The sequence below is a fragment of the Neolamprologus brichardi genome, chromosome 20 (assembly GCF_056152115.1).
Source record: "Neolamprologus brichardi isolate AB-2024 chromosome 20, ASM5615211v1, whole genome shotgun sequence".
Lineage (NCBI taxonomy): Eukaryota > Metazoa > Chordata > Actinopteri > Cichliformes > Cichlidae > Neolamprologus > Neolamprologus brichardi.
This window is the reverse complement of record NC_142123.1, coordinates 419,239-441,074: the sequence shown is the minus strand read 5'-3', so window position 1 is coordinate 441,074 and position 21,836 is coordinate 419,239. Positions and strand designations below refer to the sequence as shown.

At 39.6% G+C, this 21,836-nt stretch overlaps 3 protein-coding genes across 3 annotated transcripts in view; all 3 read right to left on the bottom strand.

Moving 5' to 3' along the window:
• Window positions 1-4,436, bottom strand: part of LOC102793035 (ERC protein 2) — a 158,419-nt gene extending 153,983 nt beyond the window's left edge. The window contains exons 1-2 of the mRNA XM_087834055.1: window positions 4,343-4,436; window positions 1,318-2,452 (exon numbers count right to left, since the gene is read on the bottom strand). Coding sequence (XP_087690181.1) covers window positions 1,318-2,181 — 864 coding nt within the window. The 5' untranslated portion in view covers window positions 2,182-2,452; window positions 4,343-4,436. The remainder of the gene's footprint in view (window positions 1-1,317; window positions 2,453-4,342) is intronic.
• A 2,462-nt stretch (window positions 4,437-6,898) lies between these two features.
• Window positions 6,899-14,423, bottom strand: LOC148096876 (uncharacterized). The gene is made up of 15 exons (XM_087834170.1): window positions 14,303-14,423; window positions 13,409-13,611; window positions 13,185-13,256; window positions 12,796-13,029; window positions 12,515-12,621; window positions 12,214-12,382; window positions 10,892-11,870; window positions 9,404-9,522; window positions 9,193-9,315; window positions 8,585-8,650; window positions 8,374-8,462; window positions 7,598-7,703; window positions 7,295-7,400; window positions 7,085-7,146; window positions 6,899-6,991 (listed from the first exon to the last, which is right to left on the bottom strand). The coding sequence occupies exons 1-15, from the start codon at window positions 14,421-14,423 to the stop codon at window positions 6,899-6,901; spliced, it is 2,649 nt and encodes an 882-aa protein (XP_087690296.1).
• A 2,642-nt stretch (window positions 14,424-17,065) lies between these two features.
• tlr9 (toll-like receptor 9) lies at window positions 17,066-21,815 on the bottom strand. The gene is made up of 3 exons (XM_006785704.3): window positions 21,481-21,815; window positions 17,786-20,794; window positions 17,066-17,695 (listed from the first exon to the last, which is right to left on the bottom strand). Exons 1-3 carry the CDS (start codon window positions 21,499-21,501, stop codon window positions 17,489-17,491), a joined length of 3,237 nt encoding a protein of 1,078 aa, XP_006785767.1. The 5' UTR covers window positions 21,502-21,815; the 3' UTR covers window positions 17,066-17,488.
• Window positions 21,816-21,836: the final 21 nt, after the last annotated feature.

Here is a 21,836-nt window from a genome sequence, read left to right as displayed (position 1 = left end):
AGCAAATGGAGATACTGTCAGGATGAAAAGCACAAAGAGTTCAGATAAAGGAATAATAGATACAGTAGCTGCTCAGTGAGGCAGACAAATGGATGATGCCTCGAACTGAATGGACCACACTCCAGGGACAGGAGACACAGGACGAGTCACGGTCTCTTCAGGAGTAGATGTGAGGTTTTTAGAAACTTGGAGTGGATGCCACTAGTGCACGTTCCCATGGTAACACAAGGAGCCTCGCAAACATCATTATAAATGAACTGCACAGACGCCTTTCAGTGCAACCTTGAAGTCAGAAGCAAAAGGTATGAAGTGAAGTGAGGGCCATGATATGCAGAGGAGATGGGTGGGTCAGCACACAAAGCCTGAATGGCGTGTGCGAGCAGACACCATTCAGGCTTTTTTAAAGAGTGTCGTTTTAAAGAACTAAGTAAGTAAAATCAAAAATGCAGCATTTACTGTAACAGATACTTGCAGGCTTCTGTTGGCTGACTTTTAATGCTTTTTAATGCCTGAACAGTTTGTAACATCATTTCAAACATACAACCTTACCAGACTTTGACTCTGTCAGCGAGATTTTGGACCACTCTCTATGTAACATAGCAGGTAATTAATCCATGTTAGCAGGTCAACCAGTGTTAAATAATTACCTAATAAGAAAGCTCGAGTAACCTTGGCCAAAAGAGGATGTGACTGAGGCATTTAATTCATGGGACCCCCGTCTGGTTTTGTGGCTTAAATAAGGTCATGCTACTAACTTAGCATCCCCAGATTCATGCAGTTACGTTAAAGCTAGCTGCTAACGTTACAGCTAAATGACCTGACAAAGGGTCAAATCTGACCAGGCCTGACATTTAGCGATCCAGCCCACTTAGGGTTAGAGTTTGACACCCCTGCATTACAGCTAACACATTATAAAATGCTAGTTTCCTATCTTGCCAAATGACTTCACCAGCTAATATGACCCAAGCTTATATAATATGTTAAACAGTGTTGAATTTAGCCAATACTGAATTATGTAACAGTACAAACCAAAGATTTAAGTAAAAATTGCTTTCTACAGTCGAGCTGTGGGCGATGGAGGGCAGGGGCAATTAGCCAACACATCAGTGTAGACCTGTGTCATGAATGTCTCATTGCTGATTTGGCAAGTGCTAACGCTAGCCACAAGCAAGACTGACAGGAGTTCACCATCAATAACAGCAGCAGTTTTATGGGTGTTACACTGAGAACCTTTCATGTGAAGTAACAGTGTCACACAGTTGTGTTTAGTGGAGAAAATGTCTGTTTTTTATGCAGCTATTTTTGAAACAAGCTCACCTGCAGATCTTCTTGGTTTGTCCTGTACTGGTCTTTCACAGTGGAGCTCCTCGCTGCCTCCTCTCGCCTCACGCCCTTTTCTCTCTTTACATCTGGGCTCCAAAAGTTGACGCTGTTCGTGCTGGGGCCTGTCCTTCCATCCCTACCTCCTTCCAGTTCTCTTCGCAGGTTGTTGTTCTCTCTCTGCAGATCCCTCAGCTGAGAATGGAGATCAAATGTGGAAACCTCTCCACGTCCAGTCGAATTCATTATCTGTGTGAGTCTTCCAGACTGCCGCCGTAAACTAGAAGTTCCTCCAGAGACAAAACTCTGGTCTCCACAAGGATCTGACAAGTGATGCATCCCAGAAGATGTGATGTTTGGGCTGCTTCCCGTAGCTGTCGTCCGGCCAGTGTAGGAGGAGCGGCTGGTACTTCTACCTAGTGTCATGGTGCCTTTGGGGTACCCGGCAGAGGGTTCCAAGGACTCCCGCTCACTGGGATACATAGTACCTGATGTGGCATATGCAGCACTCAAAGACTGAATATTCTCCATAGACAAGGTTTTACCCCCTGGTGCTGTCGCTGAACCACGCGTTGACCCTTTGCCTGCTTCTGGCTCAGCTTTGATTTTTGAACCTGGCCTTGACACTGACCCTTGTCCCCCCGTCAGTTTAGATGGTGTTGCAGGCACACCTCCTGACACAGAGCCTGGCTCTAACCCTGAACGGGCCCCTGGTGCTGAGCTTACAGCCTGTTTGCCTTTCCCGTGTTTAGGGGACCTTGAGAAGCGTGAATGAGATGAGCTGCCATCGGTGTGCCCACTACCTTTTGCAGCAGCAGAAAGCTTGCTCTGTGTGGGCTTGGCTCTAATATTTAAAGGCATCTTCTTTTTTTTTACATGGCAAAATACAACATCTGAAAAGAAACTGTTAAAGCTGAGAAAATGCTCATGTCCTTTGTGGATAACAGAGTAAGTAAAGGCCACGTACTGGCCTCTCAGTGTTCACCTGTCCATGACTGATTGTTTAGCGCTTGAGGCTGACTTTTATTTAGTCCTATTTGAGGAAAGCAGCAGTCACTGTTGGCAACAGGTCTCGCAGACACACAGGTCAGTGGTCTTGTAATTTCAGCTACAGTGCAGGACATCATGGATTCTAGAAAGGTGAAAGTGAGACAATCATTTAAAACCAATTTGATTTGGCAGTTAAAGGTTGCATCAACACAAGCAGCTGTACAACCTCAATAAAATTACACCAATGATTTAAATCAAGAACTACCTAATCAACACCAAGCATTAGAAGCAACACCTATATAACAAACAATACTGTCAACTGAACTTCTGGTCACAGCCAGGCTGATTCATGGTTTGTGGCAATTATTTAATGAACATTTTAAACATTTAATTCCCCAGAGAACCTTTTACACAAAGGTATAGGATTAGTGTGATTCTTCAGGAAAAGAGTTCGGACCAAAGTGCTTTACAACTTGACTTACAATTGCTGAAGTACTCCCTAATCCTCGCTCTTCCTTATTAGGGGAGAGTGACAATGTGAGGACAGGAAAGAAATGTCTCTAAGCAGACTGCACATTAGTGGTGCAGTATACTACAGGCTACTTCTACACTCTCGCTCATTATATTTAGAAAACCTCCCACAGTCTCAGTCACCACGGTAGATCGTGAAAGAATATTTTAAAAAAAGGAAGAAGGTGGACCAGTATGACCATTTCAGCACCATGGACAGCACTAACTCTAGTTATTGCAAAGTGCTGGGATTCTCACGCTGGTTCAGGCCTGCAGGGAAAACAAAATTGTGTAATCTGCAGTGAACATGGGAAAATGCAACAATTTTTACCAACTGTCCCTCAGGTGCAATTGCAAATCTGTCATTATGCTTTGCTAGGCTGTCAACATACCTGTGCCTTAGGCTCCAGCTAAAACTGGAGAGAAAGAGACACCGTAGCACATGTTAAGACTATATCCATATCAAAGTAAGTGCACCCCAGCATCATCCTAGTCCACAATGGGGGCCTGTCTGCAAATCTGCAGAGGCAAATCCACATCATAATCCCTCCTCTAATCCATGAGGATTGGGTGCTGGGACTCACTACACAGGATTCAACTGAGCGATTGGCTAAGTGTTCTTGTCAGTCATAACATAGCTGTCAATCCCTTATCCACTGTGGAGACAATGAAGTTAGCGTCATGAACCTTCAGTGGTACCCATTTGTGTGTACTTCTGGTATCTCAGTGGAGGAATGTGGCCAATAATTAGTAAATATTGTTATTCTATTAATTAGATATTATAATAAAATTACAAACAGGCTCTAAACAATTCTAAATTCTACTCAAGGCAGCTTGGTAAGCTACTATTAAAAGCTTTGCCCTTTTGCATTATTCGCATTAAGATGGAGGTATCACAAGTCACCGGTCCATGTTCATGGAGACGCGCCAAGTTTACGCAGCTGCACGCTCCCACGTCAAACCATAGCGGCACAATGAGAAAGCACAGATGAAGGAAGAGCGGAATTCTGAAATAAAGTAGACAACGCCTCACTCCATTTCGGTCCACAAGCCGCTGCACTTACTTCTGAGTTTGCAGCCAGCTGTTGCTGCGAAGAGAAAAGTCGAATCACCGCCCGAACTGCAACGGCATAGATCGGTTGTTCTGGATGATAATTTACAATCCTGTGGAAGGCTTTTCCTGCAGCTCAACATCCTGCCACCTCAATGGAAAAACTACCGAGCAGACCTAACCGTATTCCATGCGTGGCACGAGTAAAACTGTCGCTGTGCATGTGATTGGGCAGCCTCGACAGAGACGGAGCATAATTCTACTATGACCACCGCATGACGGATTAGTTTCTTGCTCGTATGCACACGGCTACATGAGTTCGGACTCGTACCTTACATAATAATTAATCTGCCGCTAAAACTAAAAGCACACAGTTTAATTTGTTGAAATAATGTTTTCATGTTGGATTTATTTATTTTTTAATAATTCGACAAAGTCCAGGTGCGCACCCAAATGTTTGCCCGAGCTTACCGTACAGGTGCCTCTCCATCACTGTAAAGTCCCATCAGTACCCTGTCCGACCTCGGCGCAGGCTCCATGATCTCAGCAGCTCAGCTCATGACCTGTACTGCCATCGGGTCCGCGTGGGCGCGCTCTCCCAGCTGGCGCGTGCGCGACGAAGCGCCGTGGTGGGGCAGCGCGAAGAGCCATGATTGGGTGGTTTCCTGTTTTTCATATACCTATGAATCATGAATTGGGAATGGTACTTGGAAGGTATTACGCAAAGCCAAAGCTCTGAAATTCCCTTCACTACACAGCAGATGGAAGTTAATATTGTTGGGTTTTTTAAACAAAAGAGCCACACAGACAAAAGTGAGTTTGCTTGAAGTAGATGTGGAGACATCATTTAAGATCACACCATGTGATTGGTAAAACCGGGCTATTACTTGTGACAGTGCAGTTAGGAGCTCTTTGAAATGTAACGGGGAAGTGCAGCTGTTCGGAACGATCCTATTTTGCATTCAACAGACCATAAACCAGAATTTACAGTGAGTAACTATAACTGTGTTTGGTCCTGGTTTCGGTCTCAGAAAAGAGATCCCGCCAAGCGAGAGAACCGAGACGATGAAAACGTGACGTGATTTTGTTTTCTCATTAAACAAACAGAAACAATAGGTCATTTAAGTAGGTGATAATGAAGTCCTTAGTGATCTGTAACCTGCAACAAGTGCTGGTTTCATTTCCTCCCTTAACATAACGGAAGAGAAGTAAAATTCTGCAGACGGCTCAGTGTTGCTGGTAAGCCGGTGTTGTGCCAAAGTAGTTACCCCCGTCAAAAATTGTTTCCCCATTCACGGGAGCGCGCAAAGTAGGAGGAGCCACTTGCCCAGCTCCGTTCTGTACGCTACTTGTCACTGATCTGCAGTCGACGCAATAAAGAGTAAAAGCTGGAAAACAGCAGACTCGATGAATTTAATATTAGTTTCGTGACATTGTAATGTGCCGCGTGGAAGACAATTTACCTAAAACTGTACACTGAAATAACCTGCTGGGAATACTTTGTCTAGAAAAAGACTTTGATACTATAATACTGTAAAACCAGACGCGATCATGGAAACACGTCGCTCTCCAGGGAATTTACACTCGGTTTACACTTTGTAGCGAAGCTATCACGAATGAGTTTATTTGCAAAATCAATCACAGTATAACCAATAAGTACAGTAACTTTGGAGACGATGTCATATTCACAGCAAAAGTTATGGAGGGATACAGATTTTATCAGGCTGTGTGGCATCGGCTGCCAAAATGTGTGCCCCCCCCCCCATCTGTAATCCATATTGGCTTTGCTATCACAAAGGGTATATTTGCCAAATAAGTCACAGTATAACCAATAAGTACAGTAACTTTGGAGAGGATTTCTTCTTCACAGCAAAAGTTATGGAGGGATACAAAATTTATCAGGCTGTGTGGCATCGGCTGCCAAAATGTGTGCCCCCCCCCCCATCTGTAATCCATATTGGCTTTGCTATCACAAAGGGTATATTTGCCAAATAAGTCACAGTATAACCAATAAGTACAGTAACTTTGGAGAGGATTTCTTCTTCACAGCAAAAGTTATGGAGGGATACAAAATTTATCAGGCTGTGTGGCATCGGCTGCCAAAATGTGTGCCCCCCCCATCTGTAATCCATATTGGCTTTGCTATCACAAAGGGTATATTTGCCAAATAAGTCACAGTATAACCAATAAGTACAGTAACTTTGGAGAGGATGTCATATTCACAGCAAAAGTTATGGAGGGATACAAAATTTATCAGGCTGTGTGGCATCGGCTGCCAAAATGTGTGCCCCCCCCATCTGTAATCCATATTGGCTTTGCTATCACAAAGGGTATATTTGCCAAATAAGTCACAGTATAACCAATAAGTACAGTAACTTTGGAGACGATGTCATATTCACAGCAAAAGTTATGGAGGGATACAAAATTTATCAGGCTGTGTGGCATCGGCTGCCAAAATGTGTGCCCCCCCCCCCATCTGTAATCCATATTGGCTTTGCTATCACAAAGGGTATATTTGCCAAATAAGTCACAGTATAACCAATAAGTACAGTAACTTTGGAGAGGATTTCTTCTTCACAGCAAAAGTTATGGAGGGATACAAAATTTATCAGGCTGTGTGGCATCGGCTGCCAAAATGTGTGCCCCCCCCATCTGTAATCCATATTGGCTTTGCTATCACAAAGGGTATATTTGCCAAATAAGTCACAGTATAACCAATAAGTACAGTAACTTTGGAGACGATGTCATATTCACAGCAAAAGTTATGGAGGGATACAAAATTTATCAGGCTGTGTGGCATCGGCTGCCAAAATGTGTGTCCCCCCCCATCAATAATGCACCTTGGCGTTGCTATCACGAAAGAGTTTATTTGCAAAATAAATCACAGTATAACTAATAACTACAGTAACTTTGGAGACCATTTGCTTTTTTTAGACTTCTTAATTTAACATCTAAATCTATATATGTAGATATGTGTTCTCAACAATGTGTGCCATAAGAACACTAGCTCTGGACCTTTAGTGTCAACTATGTACAAGCAAAACAAATAAACACATCTTCTGGTGGTGGGCTTTTCACGCAGAGCTGGTGGAACCACCGCAAACACATCTCACACTGAATCTGTAAAAAAATAAATAATTACAAATCCCAATGTTAAAATTTCATTTATGGGAATTGATCATAACAGTCAGCAGTCTTTCTTGATGTCATTACCCATTTGTTGTCAGTTTCATGCTCTTCTTCCCCGCAGAAATGACAGATGTTTGTCAAGTCATCTGTTTTAAAAAGTGAAAAAATAGCACATAGAGTATACTACCTACTGCACTTATTACTTCATTCAAACAACAATATGGTTTGTTTCTACAGCCATCATGATGAAAATATTCATGATGTGAGAACATTGAATGGTGGAAAATGAGTTACCTGTCTCTAGGAGGAGAGTGGTAGCAATTTGCAGCCTGTGTGTGTTTATGGCCTTTTTTGTAGACGGAAAGTCTATTGACTCTTTTCGCAAGATCTTTTCAGCAAACTGAAACAGAGATTCTAAGATGACTAAATAGGCTAATATCGTAAATGTTATTTTATAGTAATTTGTTTTCTGTGAATCAATTTCTATCTTTTATTGTGTAATTATCTTATATTCCTTTTCCTGTCATTAACATTTATTACAACACAACATTTCCAATATTCTCGTATATATGTATGTATTACGGTTAAGACTCGTACTTTCAATGCAAAGACTCCACATGAGGTAGCGTCCACTTGTTTTGGGTGTTTGACTGTGTCACAAGTCCATCTTGAGACGTTGCATCCTTTTTTTCGCATGAATGCCCTGAAAGACAAGTACAATAAAAACAACATGTTTTAAAATTTTGGTGACACAAAAAGGTGAACAGTATGGAAAGCTTAAGTGTCTGTTGAACATCAAGTTAAGAACACTGACCACACTGTTTTGTTAAAATCATTACTTTTTAAAAGTCTACAACGCATTTCCGTGGACAATTTCTTGTCCTTTTTTCCCGTTTCTGCCCATGATATAGAAATCAATCACTTACACAGTACACTTTGAAGAGATGTGGAGGAGGAGCAAAGATGAAATTCACACATGTATAACCTATGTGAATTTATTTTAGACATTTGTCTGATGTTTTAGTGCTAAACCTCCGCAACACTTTATGCAACTACTAAGCACTATTCTCCCCGTGCTATATTTTCTAATGTAAAAACATCATCTCATACAGACATCAGGTCCTCAAATAAACATTGAAACATGGGGAGACTTCTCTTTAAAGGCAAAATTAACCCATAACACCACAATATCAGAAGGCCAACACAAAAATTTAAACCTGTTGCTGCTAGTTTTTTAATTGTGAGTACCAATTTTTTTAAAAAAAAATTTTTGATTGACATCATACTTATAATTGTCATAATAAACACAAAAATAACAACAGCAACAAAGAGTTTAATAAAGGGTCAAAATAAATTTCAACATTTATCCTTACCTTGTTGATTCCAAACAATTTTGGATACCTTGTTTAGTTTCTCCGAGTGGATCAAGATACAGTGACTTCTTTTCTTGTGGGTAAATGACCTACAGTAAAATTATGTGGAGAATTACATGTAATAATTCAAGACTTAAGATTATCTGCATGCCATGCATTTGTCTTATAAAACTGATTTGATGAATATTGTAAATGCAATTATTTTTTTTACCACTAATGTCCAGTGATGGTGTTCATTTACAATTCCCAGAATGACTTCATGCTCCATGGGTTTGATCTTAAATTGAAACAAAAGAATAAAAATATTAACTTCAGACATAAAAAAAAAGAAATGCAATAACATGTTGTTTAGAGTCCTTTTTTATTAAAGCAATTTATGATATATTATATATCATCCAATTATAAAGTACTCTGCGACAGCCATGATTCACCCCTCATTTCTTTAACGTGTGCAAGAAGCTGGACTATCTTATATTTTTTATAAGTGGTTTTGCACATTACTTCCTCCAAGACTAATAAAGGTCTTTCTAAGGATTTTTTTTTGGACATGGAGTTCATTTTCAATCATTTTCAATGTGATCCTTGTACCATCTGCAGAATAATGTTTAATGCTTTCTTAAGCCTCTTTAACAGTGACGTATGAATCACTTGAGAATAAAAAGGTAAAAAGAGATGAAGCAGTGTTGAAGATTTCAAAAGAGATATTAGCCCAAATGTTTGCAAATCTCAAATCAAGCATTGATTGGAATGTGTACAAAAAAATTATATGATCCGAGGTACTTAAACAATACAGACAAGATTCTTTCTAGAGATACCTACCTTGAGTCTTGGAGCTTTTCTCTTCCAAATGGCAGTCATTGAAAATGAATCAATGAATGCTGCTTTTGCTGAATTATGACGATTGCATTGTCTCACCATGATCGCAAGATATGCATTAATAGACTGTGAATACAAAATGTAAACATTTTTTAACTGTTGTCAAGGAATAAAACACTGATAGTTGCATTGTTGTCAGTAAAGATCACTGTACCTCACTTTCCAACTCCATGTCCGGACCAATTTGTTGGATATCCCAGTAGAATAATTTGTAAGCACCAATTTTGGAGAGTAGAACGTGAGGACTCTTTCCAGCCCAGGCATCCATTATATCTACAAAAAGTAATGAGAAAAAGAGAAGTCAGCAGGACTAAATGTAAATCAAAATTTAAAATGCATAATTTCTTATGTAGTTGTTTGACAAAAGACGTGTTTCAGGGTAAATACTTTTAAGACGCTGATAAAATGGGCACATGGTTTAACATTGTATTTTGTAGAAAAAAAGAGCACTTAAATTTGCTTTTATTTGGGGGTAAAGTTACACTTACAATGTTCTATAAAGAAATTTAAATAAATTCATATTAATAAAAGAAAATAAATTTAAATACATAGCAATAGAAATGCTCTTGCCCCTATCAAATCTTTTTTCCAGCAGAAACACCTATTACAACAATTTTTTAAAATTATGTTTAGTTGAAGCTACATGAATATATTTTAAAATACTCAGGCTCAAGGCTTGCACCTGTGGCCTTTACTATTACATAACCGTTTCTGGAAAAATGTTATTTTTCTCCTCCAAAACTAGTTTTATTATCTTTAAAATAGAGTGCCAATTTCTGGGCTGTTAAAAGCAGCGTCTTAAAGAGTATTTGATCTTTCGAACTGTTGCTGGCAGGAAGTCATCATCACAACATTAATATACTTCTTGTAGTGGGCATTCTATGTCACTAGCAGCATATATGACAGCAATTTTAGAAAAGAAGAAAATGAAGAACATACACTACTAGTCAAAATTAGGGACACACCTTCCCATTCAGTGTTTTTCTGTGTGTTCATGCTTTTCATGCAGTGACAATCATCTTAGGTGACTACCCCATGAAGCTCACTGACAGAAGGCCTAGAGTGTGCAAAGCAGTGATCAAAGCAAAGGGTGGCTAATTTGAAGAATCTAAGATATAAAAATATTTTTGGTTCTTTCATACTTTTTGGTTTACTACATCATTTGTGTTAGGGTTAGTGCTCCATATGTGTCCATTCATAGTTTTGATGCCTCGAGTTCTAATCAACAATGAATCTACAAAATAGACAAGGAAATTAAGAAGCAACATTAAAATGAAGGTGTGTCCAAACTTTTCACTCTTAGTGTACATCAGATGTACAATATCAAGCATGACAATTCTGGGTTACACAACAACAAAAGAAAGATTCAGTTTTGAAGGACTCACTTTTTCATGTGTGTAATTTTACACATGTGGCTTACATCCTTTTACAAGTTTTCTATAATGTTTTGCCCCACGAAGGTTTTTTTTTTAAAGCATTAACATATTGTTAAATTTAAATATTCTGTTAGGAAATATACCTAAAAAAATCTTTTTAAAGGTGTAAAATTTGCTATGCCATGATCTACAGAGTACTGAAACAAACACTGTCATAGGAACAAAAGTCCTTTTTGAAAAAATAAAAAAATATTATATTTATTTACATTTCTCTGCAACTGTTGGTTCTGTGGTTTGTGCTGTAGATTGCTGGGCTGTAATCTGTGGAGCTGAGGCTTGTGTGGTTGTAGCATTTGGAGCTGTGGTCTGTGAGGATGGGTCTGCTGTTGTGGTCGGGTCTGCCGTTGTCGTCTGTGAGGCTGGGTCTGCTGGTGTGCTCTTTGAGGCTGGGTCTGCTGTTGTGGTCAGGTCTGCTGTTGTGGTCTGTGAGGCCTGGTCTGCTGTTATGGTCTTTGAGGCTGGGTCTGCTGCTGTTTTGGATTCGGTTTGTAGAGCTGTAGCGTGTTCTGGTGCTGTAGCACTTGTGGCTGGTTCTGGTGGTTCGTTCTCTTTCTGTGCTGTTGCTCCTGACTCTGGTTCTGATACCGTTATTGCTATACCTTGTGGAACTGGAGATGGATGTTGTGTTTGAACTGGTAGTGATGTAAGTGATGCCATTGGTGCTGTAGCCTGTGTAGCTCTAGGAGGAGGTGGTGGTGCTACCGCCACTGGTGCTGCTGTAGCCTGTGAAGCTAGAGCAGATGCTGGTGCTGCTGCAGCTTGTGGTGCTGCTGGACCTGGTTGTGCTGTTAGTAATGTGGCTGCTGTTTTCTTTAAACCCCAGTGTGGCACTCTTGGCATGCTGTCTTTGCTTAACTTTAGCTGGTCAATATTTACTTTTGGAATGATTGTCCCATTGGAATCCTGAAGATCTGCACTTTTACCTTGGATTGCTGTAATAATGTAAGGGCCTAAAAAGTTTGCTTCAAGTTTCCCCCCTTTCCTCTGCTGGCTTCTTATGTTAGCTCTTAAAACTTTGTCACCAACTTTGAAGACAACATCTCTCTTCATCATTTTTATTTTGCCCTTTGTTTTTTCCTGAGCTTTGACCACATTGTCCTTCACCAGTTCCAACAGCTTTTGATGCTTTTGAATGTCTTCCGACAGCTCCTCCTGCCCCACAATGTCTTCCACACTCTCATCAACCTTTGAATCAAAAGACATGCCTATCATCATTATAATTTGTGTAAGATACACAGATAATACATAAAAGAACTGAGAAATACAGTAAAAATTTACATTTAGTGTCTTTGGTAAGTTTTTAAGACACAGTGTATTTCTGGCAAAGCTTCAGTGTATCTTAGGATTGATTGGACATGAAGAAAACTGTTATTGAGGGGTGGAACAATCCATAAAAATATTCAGTGGTGTAGTGCTTTTATGGCGGTGACATAGCATCCATTGAAACTGATCTGCCTGCGCCTCGAAAACTAAAACAGTTTTGTTGTGTGGGATTTCCGTGTAGTTTGTCACAGACGAAAAGACATACCATGAACTCTTCTGGGATTTCGGAAGGATAGCGAGCCTCTCTGCCAAACATTAGGTAATAAGGTGAGTATTTGGTGGTCACTTGTTTTTTAGTTCTGAGTCCAAACATTACAGCATCCAGATACTCATCCCACATTTCTGGTTGGTCGCCAACGACTTTACACAGGGCTCTGACAATGAAAGCACATAGAAGACAGTCATATGAAAGATCATTTACATTTTTTAATAGTTTAATGTCATGCATTAATGTTTTGTTTGAAGGGAACCCCCATAAATGTATAACATGTACTCCAAGAATTTACCTCTGGATGGTGCCATTCATTTTCTCCACCAGCCCATTTGTTTGTGGGTGATAGGGGGAGCAGAGGCTTCTTTTAATTTTTAACAATCCGCAAACCCTTTTGTTGAGCTGCAAAAGAAAGTTATATACACTGGCTATAAGCACATTAAAATAAGAATTTAAATAAACAGCTGTCATACTAATATCTCAAAAACAGATTTATAAAGACCAGAAAATTAACCATTTTCAAAAAATTATTCAAATATGAGTTCACATATTTTTGCAAAAGACTAAAGTACTTACAGAATTGACAAATTCTTTGCCTTGGTCAGTAAGAATCCTTTTCGGGGCTTCGAACTGGTGGACAAATTTTATGAGACAGTTTGTCACTTCCCCGGCTGATTTTGACTTTAAAGGGTATGCTTGTGGCCATTTTGTAAAATAATCAATAAAAACACATATGTATTGATGTCCATTGTTGGTTTCAGTAAGTTTTCCAATAAGGTCCATCCCAACCAGTTCAAATGGCTGAGAGACCTTAAAAAGAAAATCATAATTAAGTTAATAATACTGAAATTACACAGAATGCTAGTCTACTGTTATAATTTTTTCAAGTATATAATCAGTAGGTTTCTAAGCAATGAAAACATTGTGTGATTAAATGTGATTATTTGCTATGGTCGATGACTAACCTTTATCGGAATGTATTCTGCTGGTTTTTTAATCGTTGCAGCACTTGCCTGGCAAAGTGCACACTGGGAAACCTAATCAAAAATAAAAGCAATTCAATAAGAAACACAAGAGTTGAGGATCAAGGTTTACATAACTTATTTTGAGAGCTACAGAAACATTGCTGTGTTCCTCTTAAAATAAGTTAGCTGTAGTCGAATTACATAGTTTGATTTGGAGTACCCACCCAATTATTGATGTCCACTGACATCCCTGGCCAGTAGAACCGCTTAGAAATGGCTTCTCTTGTTTTTGTTTGCCCGCAATGGGCCCCAGTAGGACTGGCATGAAAATCTGAAAAAATTGCATTTGCCTCATCAGCCCCACAGACTACTGTTGTCTTTATGGTTTTGTCTGTGCCTTTGTAGCGCCAGTAAAACAGCTGCTCCCCTAAACATAAACAAGAAAATAGAAATGTTAATTATAGCTGTTTAAACCACGACAGGTCTATATGTGGTAAAAGTCATGACAATACATCTTGAATGTAATGAATCAATTATGTATGTGATATAATTTGGGGGTGACTATTGGACTGGTTCTCTATATTTATGACAGTATGACTACTTCAGAAACCAAAAAGATTATGCCACACACAAGACTGTATTACTGATACTAAAAAAAGTGATGGATGTGTAAAGTCATTATGACTAATGGCCTTCAGATATCATGGATTTATTTTCAATACAAATATCAATTCAAAGTAGTTTAATTCCAAATTTCCTGCTGTCAGTAATTTTCCACATATGTAATTTAAAGACATAAAGACATAACAGTGGGTACACCTGCTTAAAAGGGTGTGGCACATACCACTCCAAAAGTAATTACGACGTAATATATTGTAGTTAAGCTATAAAAGGACAAAAACAGTTCTTAGTTAACGCTGTCTACTTAATAGCAAACCTTAAAACTTTTACTTTAATAAACGCCCATGTGCCTATTAACCGGGGTTAACTAGGTCAAAGAAAGGTCAAGCTAATTAAATCGGTTAGTGCAAATTAAGACTACACATTATGCCATTGTATATGTGTTAATATATATGTATTGATGACATTTATAAACGCTACGAAGTTGCTGTTATTACCTTCAATGTCGTAAATAGCAGCTTTTCTTCGGAGAAGAAATTTCTCTTTCTTCGTGAAAAGCGCTGGATACTCGCCTTTCAGTTTATATGCAACCAAAATCTTGTACTCGTCTGGTTCCATCCTCTTGTGGTGTTTGTTATTTTCGAAAACAAATTGTAAAGTAAAGTAATCTCAGAGGCACTCTGGTTTTCGGTTCGTGGGCACAATGTGAGCTAATTTGCATAATTGATGAGGAAAACCCACGTGACCGGAGATTTTGGAAAAATTTTACAATGTCGGAGTCGAGTAGGCCTACGAAAGGTTGGCCAAAAATAACTTGCAAAATTTTGAAAAGCCCTGTTACTTACAAAGACGATAAATATATACATTTAAATGTTGTTTTAAATTTTATTTATTTACAAAGAAAAACTCTGCTAATGTGCATCATTATAGATTGGGGGGGGGGCACACATTTTGGCAGCCGATGCCGCACAGCCTGATAAAATCTGTATCCCTCCATAACTTTTGCTGTGAAGAAGAAATCCTCTCCAAAGTTACTGTACTTATTGGTTATACTGTGACTTATTTGGCAAATATACCCTTTGTGATAGCAAAGCCAATATGGATTACAGATGGGGGGGGCACACATTTTGGCAGCCGATGCCACACAGCCTGATAAATTTTGTATCCCTCCATAACTTTTGCTGTGAATATGACATCGTCTCCAAAGTTACTGTACTTATTGGTTATACTGTGACTTATTTGGCAAATATACCCTTTGTGATAGCAAAGCCAATATGGATTACAGATGGGGGGGGCACACATTTTGGCAGCCGATGCCACACAGCCTGATAAATTTTGTATCCCTCCATAACTTTTGCTGTGAATATGACATCCTCTCCAAAGTTACTGTACTTATTGGTTATACTGTGACTTATTTGGCAAATATACCCTTTGTGATAGCAAAGCCAATATGGATTACAGATGGGGGGGGCACACATTTTGGCAGCCGATGCCACACAGCCTGATAAATTTTGTATCCCTCCATAACTTTTGCTGTGAAGAAGAAATCCTCTCCAAAGTTACTGTACTTATTGGTTATACTGTGACTTATTTGGCAAATATACCCTTTGTGATAGCAAAGCCAATATGGATTACAGATGGGGGGGGCACACATTTTGGCAGCCGATGCCACACAGCCTGATAAATTTTGTATCCCTCCATAACTTTTGCTGTGAAGAAGAAATCCTCTCCAAAGTTACTGTACTTATTGGTTATACTGTGACTTATTTGGCAAATATACCCTTTGTGATAGCAAAGCCAATATGGATTACAGATGGGGGGGGGGGCACACATTTTGGCAGCCGATGCCACACAGCCTGATAAATTTTGTATCCCTCCATAACTTTTGCTGTGAATATGACATCGTCTCCAAAGTTACTGTACTTATTGGTTATACTGTGACTTATTTGGCAAATATACCCTTTGTGATAGCAAAGCCAATATGGATTACAGATGGGGGGGGCACACATTTTGGCAGCCGATGCCACACAGCCTGATAAATTTTGTATCCCTCCATAACTTTTGCTGTGAATATGACATCGTCTCCAAAGTTACTGTACTTATTGGTTATACTGTGACTTATTTGGCAAATATACCCTTTGTGATAGCAAAGCCAATATGGATTACAGATGGGGGGGGCACACATTTTGGCAGCCGATGCCACACAGCCTGATAAATTTTGTATCCCTCCATAACTTTTGCTGTGAATATGACATCGTCTCCAAAGTTACTGTACTTATTGGTTATACTGTGACTTATTTGGCAAATATACCCTTTGTGATAGCAAAGCCAATATGGATTACAGATGGGGGGGGCACACATTTTGGCAGCCGATGCCACACAGCCTGATAAATTTTGTATCCCTCCATAACTTTTGCTGTGAAGAAGAAATCTTCTCCAAAGTTACTGTACTTATTGGTTATACTGTGACTTATTTGGCAAATATACCCTTTGTGATAGCAAAGCCAATATGGATTACAGATGGGGGGGGGGGCACACATTTTGGCAGCCGATGCCACACAGCCTGATAAAATCTGTATCCCTCCATAACTTTTGCTGTGAATATGACATCGTCTCCAAAGTTACTGTACTTATTGGTTATACTGTGATTGATTTTGCAAATAAACTCATTCGTGATAGCTTCGCTACAAAGTGTAAACCGAGTGTAAATTCCCTGGAGAGCGACGTGTTTCCATGATCGCGTCTGGTTTTACAGTATTATAGTATCAAAGTCTTTTTCTAGACAAAGTATTCCCAGCAGGTTATTTCAGTGTACAGTTTTAGGTAAATTGTCTTCCACGCGGCACATTACAATGTCACGAAACTAATATTAAATTCATCGAGTCTGCTGTTTTCCAGCTTTTACTCTTTATTGCGTCGACTGCAGATCAGTGACAAGTAGCGTACAGAACGGAGCTGGGCAAGTGGCTCCTCCTACTTTGCGCGCTCCCGTGAATGGGGAAACAATTTTTGACGGGGGTAACTACTTTGGCACAACACCGGTATTTATGAAATCAAGCCACTCAAGGGAAATCAAGTCAAGCTCTCTTATATCGTTGCTTTGGTTAATGCTGCAACCCAAACGTGAATGTGGTCTGAAGACAAATATTTGATACACCAAATTGTGCGCATTCACGCAAGCCTATAGCAGATATGCCATTGTGTCGCCCACGCATCGTGATTGCAGAAAAAGTAATCAATGACTTTAAGCGTGTGGAGCAAAGTACATATAATAAAATGGGTAAATTACAGGTTAAGGTGCTACACAAACACAATCAAAAGTTCTTCCGTCTGACAAAATATAACGGAAAGGAAAGCTGATATTATTTTCTGCAAATACAAATACAGATGTTGTAAACCACTGGACCAAAGGAAAATAAATTAAAAAAATCAAGAAAATTTAAGCTAATACATCCAAATGATTATAATAACAATAACAACAAATAACGTCCCAGAGAAACCAATTTTTAAATAAAACAACAGAAGAATAAGAACAATATATACAACATATATATGGAAGAGTTAATAAAATTATAACACCAACCAAATGTATGTGACAGCATGTTAATGGAAGGTCAAGTTAATATTTAGCGATATGAAGATCTTTGTAATCATGATTGTCTCTGCTAACATGTAAAAGTAAGTTATATAAAACTTTCACTCATGTTGTTGTCATAAAATTTGAGGTTATCTGATGACAACGCCATTCTCATTTGATTCCAGAACAGGGGTTGAGCACATGGGTGATGCGGCCATGACAACACAGACTTTCTGCACAACCGTTTTCTCAGCTGAAGGTACTTCAGTTTGGGAAAAATCTTATCCATCAGAACCAGCACAGCTACGTCCACCTTTTCGAGACAGAATTGGGGATAATTTTAGGATTGTGAGTTACAGCCACAAAATATGTGAAAATATGCAGGCTGATTTTACTGCTTTACCTTCTCATCCAGAAGCCTCTGTTGAACCATGAAGAAGGCCTGGCGGATCACACCATTCACATTTCCGTCAACACCTCTGGACAGCACAAAAACGGTTTTCACACTCCTGTGTACTGCATTATGAAGATTCTCTATACATGACAGCCCAGGAATCCAGTCCCTTTCTTCTAAGCACAGACAAAATCTCCTGTGACCAGAGTTCTCCAGATTGACAGTTAACTCGTTGTAAACCCAGTCCCTCACCGCCTGGTTACTGGTGTCAAACACCACAAAGGCATCATATTGATAATGCGAATCGGTCCCAGCTATCTGGGAGTAGCCTTTGTGTCCAGCCCAGAGCACTTGCAGGCAATACCACATATCCCAGCCGTAGAGGTGCTTCAGTAAAGGAAGAACAGTAAACACCAGAGTCATTAATGAACAGGCAACAAAGGCTACACTACCATATATGTCCTGGCAAGAACGCTGGTCCATGGACAGTATGCTCTCACCCTGCAGAGACTCTGGGAATTCACACCGTACATCTGTGGTCAGATAAGGAATGTGTACCGGTGTAGTACTCAAGAAGTCAGCGAGCCAGGAGGTATTGCAGTCACATTTGAAGGGGTTGGCATGCAGGGTGAGATTCTCAAGGCGAGTGCCATTTTTAAAGAGGACAGGAAGATGCTCCCGGTTCAGCTCTTTGATCTGATTGTGACTGAGATACAAATGTTTTAGGGACTTTGCATTATTAAAGAAATCTTCAGGAATATAACTGAGCCGATTGTGACTGAGGTCCAGGAAGGTAAAATTGACTCCAAATACTACTGCATAATTTGGCAGTTTGTAAAGGAAGTTGTGATTCAGCTTCAGGTAACGTAAACTGGTAAGTGCAGAGATGTTTAGCCATGGGAAATAGTTTAGAGCATTGCTGCTGACGATGAGAGCCCTAAGGCTACTTGGGAGGTTACTCAGCACTTCAGATGAGAGCGATTTTAAATGGTTGTTAGAGATGTCCAGGTAGGTTAGGTTTGTCAGGTTCTGGAAGAAATTAGTGTACTTGTTGTTGTCAGAGTCCCACATGATGTTCAGGTGATTTCCAGAGAAGTCAAAGTACTTCAGAGAATTGCAGATCAGCCTTTGGTTGATTCGCATCCCAATAGCATTGTTTGCCAGACTTAGAGCTTCCAATTGATTCAAATTTTCAAGGAACTCAAAACGATGGCCCATGCCCCTCATATTGAAATGAAAGTCATTGTTACTGATATCTAATATCTTCAGAGATGAATTAAGTTCCCCAAAAGCATCATTATAATAAAGATCAAGCCTATTGTAAGACAAATTAAGAAACTCTAAATGTGTCATACCTTCAAACACCCCACCCCTCAGTGCCTGGTTCATGTAATTGAAGGAAAGGTCTAAACAAACGGCGTTCTCCATGCCTGAAACCACATGTTTGTTAAGGTACACAATATCATTCTGAGACAGGTCAAATGTCAGCTTATCTTTGCAATGAAAATTTCTCAAGTCCCACAGTGATGTAATTACTGGAAATCTTTTGTCCAGAACATCTGCTCGGTGCTGGAAGCCCAATAGTGTTGGGATATCTGTCACACCGTCTTCTAACATTTCCAAAGCATTTAATTGGTCTGTTTCCCATACACTGTTTCTAGATGTGACGTCTCTGTCCATTAGAGTGAGAGGTTGATTATGAAGAGAGCCTGCATACAGGTTTACATCCACAATCCCAGGTCGTGAAATTGAGCTGCACTCAAGGAAATTAAGCATGTTCTGGGAGAGGTCAACAGAAGTTAGAGAGGGTAACTGTTTGAGAAACGTCATATTAAAAGTGTTAATGAAATTCATTCTCAGCTCTATAACTCTTAGACTTTTTAACTTGGAGAGGACTTCAACGCTTTCATCAGAAAATTTTAGGAAAAAGTTACCACTCAGAAGAAGACATTGCAGATCAGACATGTTGTTAAAATATGGGGAAAGATTAAGTTCTGGAAAAGTCTTCAGTGGTTCATAGTTATAGATAAGGCTCAACCACTTGACCCCTGTTAGCTCTTTAAAGAAGGTCCCATTTTGCATGGCATGTGCGAGGAGGTTGTCAGAGAGGTCCAATACTTTCAGTTTCTTCAATGGTCTGAAAAGGTCCTTTGGAAATGTTTTCAGAGAGTTTCCCCTCAAACTTAGGATGGTAATGGAGCTGTTTTCAGAATAAAAGGAGTTTGAATGTAGCTTTAGAGACTCATTACGTGGGCATGGAAAGCAGGGCCTTGCAGCATGGTCACAACGTTGGCAATTCCACTCCAAATTTAAGTCCTCCAGGGCAGTCATTTTGAAAAATGCTTTTTCTAAGACTTCTGTGATTGTATTCTCTCTTAAATCCAGACTCTCCAGTGAGAGTGGCAGTCCTTTAGGGATAGCTGTCAAATTATTATACCCTAATGTGAGGTTTTTGAGTTTGGGGAGCTCTTGGAAAACCTTTTCACTGATGTAAAAGGACTGGTTGCACGGGTTTGCATAAAAGCAGTTCTTGCTAAGGAAGAGCTTTTCGAGATGTGGAGTCTTTAGAGGGTAGATAATGTTGAAGATCTGATTGTTTTCTAGATGAAGGACTTCCAGGCTCGCTGGTAACCATGGTATGTAGGCAAGACTGTTTCCTGACAAATCCAGATGTTTCAGTGTTAGCAGGGGCTTGAAAGCATACCTGGAGATTTTCACTCTGCAAGACCTGTCTTCCAGAGCTCTCAGACTGCCCGGCTGACAGTTGCCTGATAACTTTAGAGTATGCAGATTTGGGACACCTGTGAAAGCATGCACCCATACTCTGTTTATCTTAGTCCGGCTTAAATCTATGTAAGCTACAGATGTAGCCTTAATGAAGGGGACGTACTTGAGTGGTCTGTCACTGCAGTCAACTTCAGTTTCATTCAGATTGGTGTCACATGGTAAAAATTTTGTATTTATGGTCTTCACCAGTGGAAAAAGCTGGCATAGGATGAGGATATTTTTCACCAGAGCCTGAAAAAAGTCAACAAAATTAAATTCAGTTGCTTACAAAAAGTTTGAGGATACTATATAATATACATAATAAAATATTAACACCACCTGCATCCTACAGTCCAGTGCAAAAGTCTTGGACAACCCCTCATTTCTTTACATTTTGCTTCCAAGGACAATGAAGTAACAGATTCATAACTGACAACTTAACAAAGAACCAATTTCACGGCAAAGAAAACGTATAAAATAGTATTTTTGCATCAACGAGGTGATTCTCTGAGAGCCATTAAGTAAAAAACTGACCCATCTCTGTGTGTCCTTAAAACATTTAAAGGAACTGGACAAAAGAAGAAGTGGTGCAGTGTCTGAAAGTCAAACCCTTTAGAAATACGGGGATGTCAAGTAGCCATTCTTTAGTTAGGAAAGCAGGGAGAAAAGGCTGAGATATGCCAGATCACACAAGAACTGGGCTGAAAATCACTGAAATGACAAGAAAGCTTGTCTAAGAGAGTTCAGAGAGAAAAAAGATTGACTCGTACAAGCGCGGTTTTAAACAATAAGAGGTGGCTCAAGACTTACGCACAGTACCGTAAATCTAAAAGAGCCTTATCAGGAGGTTTACACGTACGTAAATGTTTACACTGTGAGTTCAGACTTCCTAAAATGAAGCATGACTTTCAAACAGAATATAATGAAAAGTCACTTACCACAGCGCGTGAAGTCTGCATCGTGAGAGCGCAGGTTATAAGAGGATGACTGTGCTCACACAAGAAGCAGTTTTCATTATGCAGAAGTGAAAGCAGGTGGTCAGGTATAAAGCAGTCTGATGCAAACCATGTGACCTCTTAAACTCACAAGGGAGATAAAACCCCCAAACTTCACAAAAGAATATTTGTCCCATGACAATCACTTCTGAATTCAATAGCCACATTTTATCACTTTATAGGGGGTTTCCTATTGGTGGAAAATAATTGAAAGACTTCCTCAAGTAGCTAGAAGTTCTGTTAAAAAAAAGAAATGACATTCGATTTCAGTACTAGTTTCAGGAATGCTCTCAATCAGT